Raw genomic sequence first — 6,665 nt, 5'->3', positions numbered from 1 at the left:
AATCCCTCTGTTTGGGTGTAATATTGCTGGCGTTACCTGTTCCCTCTCCATCCGCGCGTCTTGTCCTGGTGTGGCTTTCAAATCCTGTCCAATTGCTGAAAGGAAGCGGCTTAGTCTCCTCCTCCCATCGCTCTTGACCCGATTGGCTCCGGTCCGGCTGCACGATCTATAAAACTGGCACTGACTGGGCGAGGAGGGTTCAAGTCCCTTTCATCCCTGGAAGGAAAGAGGGTGAGGTGGTGTGGGGGGGGGGGAGGGAGGGAGAGAGAGAGAGAGAGAGAGGGAGGGAGGGAGGGAGGGAGGGAGGGTTGCAGTTTGTCCATCGACCAAAGACCGAGGTTGGACTCTGGAAAACATCATTCTCGGGGAAAGCGGAGACCGGGAAGTTGGGGAAACTGGAAGAGTGGGGGAGAAAAAAAATTCTGGTGGGGGGCAAATAAAAATCTCAACCCCCCCCCCCCCCCCCCCCAGAAGAAGAGATGAGGTTTCTCCGGAGGAGGTAAATGCGGGCTCAGAGGCTGCTGCTGCTGTGACCCTGGCTCACTCCGCACTGTGTCTCCACTGGGAGCCATGAACCTGGTCGGAAGTTTGCAACACCACGCTCTAATGCACGAAGCCTTTCCATTTGCCCCCAGCAGCCGCTGTCACCAGGACCATTCCTTCTTCCAGAGCTGGGTGCTGAACCAGGGGGAGATGTCTCCCGATTACTGCACACAGCCCCCCTACAGCTCCGAGTATGGGATGGACGGGATGCAGCAGGACGCTGGCCGCTTCGCCGCTGCCCCGGAGCGGCCGGGGAGGCGGCGCGGGGCCCCGGGGCCGAAGAAGGAGCGGCGGCGGACGGAGAGCATCAACAGCGCGTTCGCCGAGCTCCGGGAATGTATCCCCAATGTCCCGGCCGACACCAAACTCTCCAAAATCAAAACACTGAGACTGGCCACCAGCTATATCGCCTATCTGATGGACACTCTGGCCAAGGACACTCAGCTGGGGGAAACCGAGGCGTTCAAAGCAGACCTGAAGAAAGTGGACAGCAAGGAGGGCAAACGCAAGCGGGAGACGGTAAGAGTGAGTAAACAATGAGATTGTCTCAAACTGCGGGGCTTGGACCCCCTGTGGACTCAAAGACTCTAAATCATTAGCACATGATTTTTGTTTTAAAAATATAACTAACCCATTTCCCAACACGTGTTGGTAGAGGGAAACTCACGATACACAATTGATTGTTAAAAAAAAACATTTTGCATCGAATACACGTGTTGACAAAGTCACAATGAATTTTGGTAATTGGTCGATGCTGGAACCTCATGCCAATGTTTGGTTTACAGAATATTCCCACTGCACCCATTTAAACCGCGTTCCCAACAAACGAACGACATAATTTGGGGGTAAATTTAAAATCGAATCGAATCGAACCCCCTGGAATTTAGGACGGGTAACTAACATGGAAAGTCTGCCGCAGTTTCCCCACTGATGAACAATGCAGGGGTTTGGGTGGGATCTGTATCTGTCCGGCTAACAATCAAATAAAACAGGACTCACTAAAACAATACACAAAATAGGTTTCCTGTGGTTAGGCTTTTAAGAAAATCCTTTAAAGCAAAATTAGGTCAACGATCCGTTTTTAGAAAAGGTATCTTACAGATTTGCTGTGTTTTGTGAGGGTCGAGGACGAGAGACAGCTAAACTGAAATCCAACGGTTTGTAATTGACGATCTCTCTAAACGAGAGATAACAAAGCGAAACTCACCAGTATTTCCATCCGAATTGTGTGTTTGAATTCCGAAGTCAAATCAAAGACGCTAGCAATTGGGCTGGGGCCGACCCCCGAATTATCACTCTCTCAGACCTAATCATTTCCCCCCTGTGTTTTCTCCAGCTGGCTCGTACCGCGGTAACTGGGTCAAAACAACAGGACCAGCATCTCAAAACTAGTTTATTAAAAAATAATAAATATCAACTCACAGACAAGTTGTTGGGAATGTTCAGGTTAAAAAGACTTGTGGCTCCCAAATTATTATCCTTGGTATATTCAACTTCTGAATCCAGACCTGTTATCCATTCATTTCAAGAGTTTAAAATGAGTTCATTATGTAAAAGTTATTTGGATAAAACCTCCCCCTCCGTCAAGAGTTTCGACTATTTAATTTTCCGACTGCATCTCTACGCGGGTTGGTCCCCCCCCCCCCCGTCCCCCCCAAACAAATAAGTTTCCAATTCTACAATGAATTGGATTTGTGCCTTCTGCTATAGTTTCTAACCGCCCCCCCCCCCCCGCCCACATCCTCTTTTTTTTAATGTATTTTATTCCAAACATGTGTAAAAAAAATACAGTAACATATACAACAACACATCCTCACCCGACTTGACAAATAACCCTTTAACACCTGCGGGATTGTCAGAGTAAGATCGTGTATTTTAGAGGCGGCTTCAAGGTTCATGAAATTCACAACACACACGGGCCCATTCGGCCCAACTCCTCGATGCAACACATCAGCCTCCTCCCAGCTCCCACCCCATCAATACATCCTCTTCTTGTTCAACCTCCCCTCAAATGTACTAGTCGCGATTTCTAAAAAATATTCGATGTGTTTCTCCACCCGCCCCACCCCCCATCCCTCTTAGATTCCTATTCAAACCCATCAAAATATAAACCTTGTGTTATCTTCCAAGCAGAATGAAACCTTACACAGCTGCACGAGAAGCAGTGACAAGAAGGCGAAGGTGAGGACCGGTTGGCCGCAGCAGGTCTGGGCTCTGGAACTGAACCAGTGACAGTGAGGTTGCAAAATGTTTTTATTTTGCACAGTTTTGCCCACGCTCGGGACGATTGGAATTGAACCAGCAGCATAAACCATTGCAGAAGCACAAGTGCAATTTGAAATCTGTCTGACCAGGTTGAGGACCAGGAACAATGGGGGAATATTCCAAATGTTTCTTATCTGTCTCTGCAGCTACATTTCAAGTCAGTGACCTGACCATTCCTCAGTAAGAGGAGGTAGAATTGGGCCTTGATGGAAGGACATCCAGTTGCCTGGAGGAATTGCTGGAGAAAGTTTTCTGTACACTGCCAACCAACCAATTCTCCTCTCGCGGTTGTTTATTTCGACTCTTAATTATTAAACAATTTAGCAATGTACCGAGATTTTATTTTCTTCGATATACTTTCAGTGAAGCGTCCGGGGAAAAAAGCCGATTAACGCCAGGAGGAGATGGGAGAATTACAGGCTGTGATTTTACTGTTTGCCTCCAGCCCATCGCGCGATTGTAAATTGTATTTAAAAATAAATGATTTTCTATTTACAATTTCACACGGTTGTATCTGTGAACAGGAGTCAATGCTGCAAGTGGGTATGGACACCCTGGCCGGGCTGTTTCCAGGCTGTTCTTGTTGAAAACCCCTCCTGACCCTCACCCATTTTGCATCTGCGGCCAATCCTGGGAATGACTGGAGTAACTCGGGTGAGGGATTATGGAGCAAAAACGCCTGCAACCGCTCAAACCCACCCGGACAAAACATTGTGGGACCAACAGTGCCGGGGAAACTATATCTAAAATAATCAGCCTTATTCCAATCGTCGTAACCGACACCAGTATCGAATTATGGAATGGCTACTGTACACATTCGGCCCGGCGGCTCCCGGCACTCCCCGCAGCAACCGCACCCTTCCTCCCCCCCCCCCCCCCCCAGTTCCTTTCTCCTTAACGACAGATTGTGGCATCTTGCTCACAGACACAGGAATAAGCAATGAAACTTTCCCCCCACTCACTGGGATAGCAACATTCTAATCTCACGCACACTTCCTGAATCTTGAAGAATGATTAGATATTTAGCCAGTGAGGGGGGGAGGGGGGGCGGTATTTACTGACTGTGATATTTACTGGTGAAATAATCATCTCCTGGAGTGTAAGGGTGGGATCAGCTTTGCCTTTTTTTAAAACAAGCAGGTTTCTGTTAGGTGGGAGGGATGAAGGGGGCGAATGATGAGCTGGAGGTGCAGCTCGATATTTAATAAAAGAGGAACTTTCTAGACCCTACTTAACCCTCCTCACGCGCTCTGTCCTTTCCCCACTCCCAGCGTTGCTGAATTACTAATATTTTGAATCGAGGAGGTATTTAAACCCTTCAACACTCGTTGAAATCCGCGCAGGGGGGAAATCAGCCATTTCAGGAGCTTGAAAACAAACAACATTTTATTTTAACAAATTCGAGTTGCCAAGGTTCTTATTCACAGGACCACCGGCGACTCTCGTAAGTTTTACTGAAGAATTGCTTCAGGTTTTCACTGCCGAGCACAAGTTTCGGATTGAAACCGGGGACAATGCTAGAAGTGTTCAAATGTGGGTCATCAGCTCCTCTGCGTAAGCGACAGTTACATTTTTTCCAAATTTATCGCAAAACTCCCATCGCTAATAAATCAGCTCCTCCCCATTTCCTGTCGATTATATCGCTGCAGTGGATAGATAGATAGTCCCTCTAACATCACAGCTCTCCAATTAACATTAAATATTGGATACTATTTCGTATTAAAGTTCCAGCTAAAATTTCCCAACTAATACACTGGTTCTGAATTGTGAGTTGCTTCAGATTAATTCTCCCCCCCCCAAAAAAAAAAATCAACTCGGAAATGTCTGAAATCCTGCGGGGAATACATGAAGTTACTTCAGGTTTATCAATGTCTTCTCCCAGATTCATTGGCGTCAATCAAGAAACTATTTGAAGTCACCGGGACCCGCAAACCCCGCCCGCCAAGCAGGAGGACATTTCTTCTTTCAATTACTTCACATTTTAAGACTCAAACCATCACACGTCTGACACAATCGGTTTTTAAATAAATACCTTTCAATCGGGGAGCTTTGCAATTCTTAATGCGGCTCCTGCGTCCTCATAAAATGTACTGAAAGAAACATCATCGCGGATAAATGTTCATAAATACGTCGAAAATGACAATTCAAAGACCAGATATAATGATTTGGTTAGTTGTTGCGGGGGGCAATGTTAAAACCTGGAACAGACCAGTGTGGAGGATTGGGGAGTTTGAGAGTCTGTGCTAGCTTTCAGTTTTTGTGGATGGAAATTCATTCCCAGAGAAAGTTTGATGGATCCCCCCCCCCCCCCCCCCCCCATATACTCTTCATAAAACGTATAAAAATACATCGCAAAACATTACCTTGAAAAATGCAACAGAATTCAATTAGTCTCCATACAGCATGTTCCGCTCTGAGATGCTTTAATACAATTCCAATACCCTTGGCATTCACATATTATTGGGGGTTCTACACAGTTACTAGCACCTCTGTGTAGGATGGCTGAAAACTGAACTATATTAAACTGTGACCTTTCCACCACTGCCCCAAACTTAGGTTAAATACTCGAACCTTGCACAAGAAGTGATAGTAAGCAGGAGAACTTTATATGGCTGTACAGAATTGCTGACATAATGGAACATAAACCACCAATTTATGGGGCAGAGAAATATCTTTACCATATTTATTACTGTCTTCACAATGGTAAAACCTCCACGCATTTCCAAGGAATATTATTGAAGATGGCTATGGACATATGTATATAAAATTAGGAGCATAACTAGGCTATTTGACCCGTCGAGCCTGCCCCACCGTTCAATAAGATCATGGTGGATAGGGCAGCATGGTGGCTCAGTGGATAGCATTACTGCCTCACGGCGCCAAGGTTCCAGGTTCGATTCCGGCTCTGGGTCACTGTCCGTGTGGAGTTTGCACATTCTCCCCGTGTCTGCGTGGGTTTCACCCCCACAACCCAAAGATGTGCAGGGTAGGTGGATTAGCCATCCTAAATTGCCCCTTAATTGGAAAAAAATGAATTGGGCACTCTAAGTTTATTTAAAAAAAGATCATGGTGGATTTGTTTGTGTTTTGAATTCCACATCCCCACCCCCATAAGCTTTGATTCCCTTGCCTAACAAGAATCTACCTACCTCCCAACACAAAAATATTCAGTAATCCCGCCTTCTGAGGCAAAGAGTTCAAGAGTCACACAACCCTCAAAAACATTTCTCCTCATCTCGGCCCCAAAAAGGCCACACTAATTTTAAAACAATGCCCCTTAGTACTGGACTTGCACACAAGAGGAGATATCCTTTTCACATCCACTTTGTCGATGCAGTTGACTTGCCCTGGCAACACCTTGAACAGAGAGCTAAATACCGTTTAGGAATATATCCGGAAATGGAAACTGAATCCCAATTCCTCAGAAAACTATAATCGCTGCATTTCACCTTGATAACAGGAACAGGAAATGGGCCCTTGAATAAATCCTAGATGCCTTCTCCTAAAATAATTTTGACATTCTTAGTTTTAAAAGATTTAATGCATCCCCAGAATCAAAAACCTTGATGGGAATTCTAGATTTTCACTGGTCTAGTTTTGAGATTGTAGCACATTGTTTTAGATTGACCTAATCTATCACTCCGACCGAGTGCCATTACAATTGTAAAACCTCAATTAGATCACCTCTCCTCAATCAAATTCAAGTGAATACAAGACAAGGACGGCACGGTAGAACAATGGTTAGCACTGCTGCCTCACAGTGCCAGGGACCCAGGTTCAATTCCGGCTTCAGGTGACTGTCTGTGTGGAGTTTGCACATGTTCCCTGTGTCTGCGTGGGTTCCTCCAGGCGCTCTT

At 45.9% G+C, this 6,665-nt stretch overlaps 1 protein-coding gene across 2 annotated transcripts; it reads left to right on the top strand.

The window, feature by feature from the left end:
- The first annotated feature begins 305 nt into the window (after positions 1-305).
- Positions 306-3,306, top strand: LOC140427115 (heart- and neural crest derivatives-expressed protein 1-like). 2 transcript variants are annotated; one of them, XM_072512647.1, is made up of 2 exons: positions 306-1,062; positions 2,677-3,306. In XM_072512647.1, exons 1-2 carry the CDS (start codon positions 571-573, stop codon positions 2,773-2,775), a joined length of 591 nt encoding a protein of 196 aa, XP_072368748.1. In that variant the 5' UTR covers positions 306-570; the 3' UTR covers positions 2,776-3,306. The 2 variants fall into 2 exon arrangements, with proteins under 2 accessions (XP_072368748.1, XP_072368747.1); XM_072512646.1 differs by having other exon boundaries at positions 306-1,068.
- Positions 3,307-6,665: the final 3,359 nt, after the last annotated feature.

The sequence above is a fragment of the Scyliorhinus torazame genome, chromosome 7 (genome assembly GCF_047496885.1).
Source record: "Scyliorhinus torazame isolate Kashiwa2021f chromosome 7, sScyTor2.1, whole genome shotgun sequence".
Classification (NCBI taxonomy): Eukaryota; Metazoa; Chordata; class Chondrichthyes; order Carcharhiniformes; family Scyliorhinidae; genus Scyliorhinus; species Scyliorhinus torazame.
Note: the sequence above shows the minus strand (reverse complement) of the source record. Positions and strands in the feature narration are given on the sequence as shown.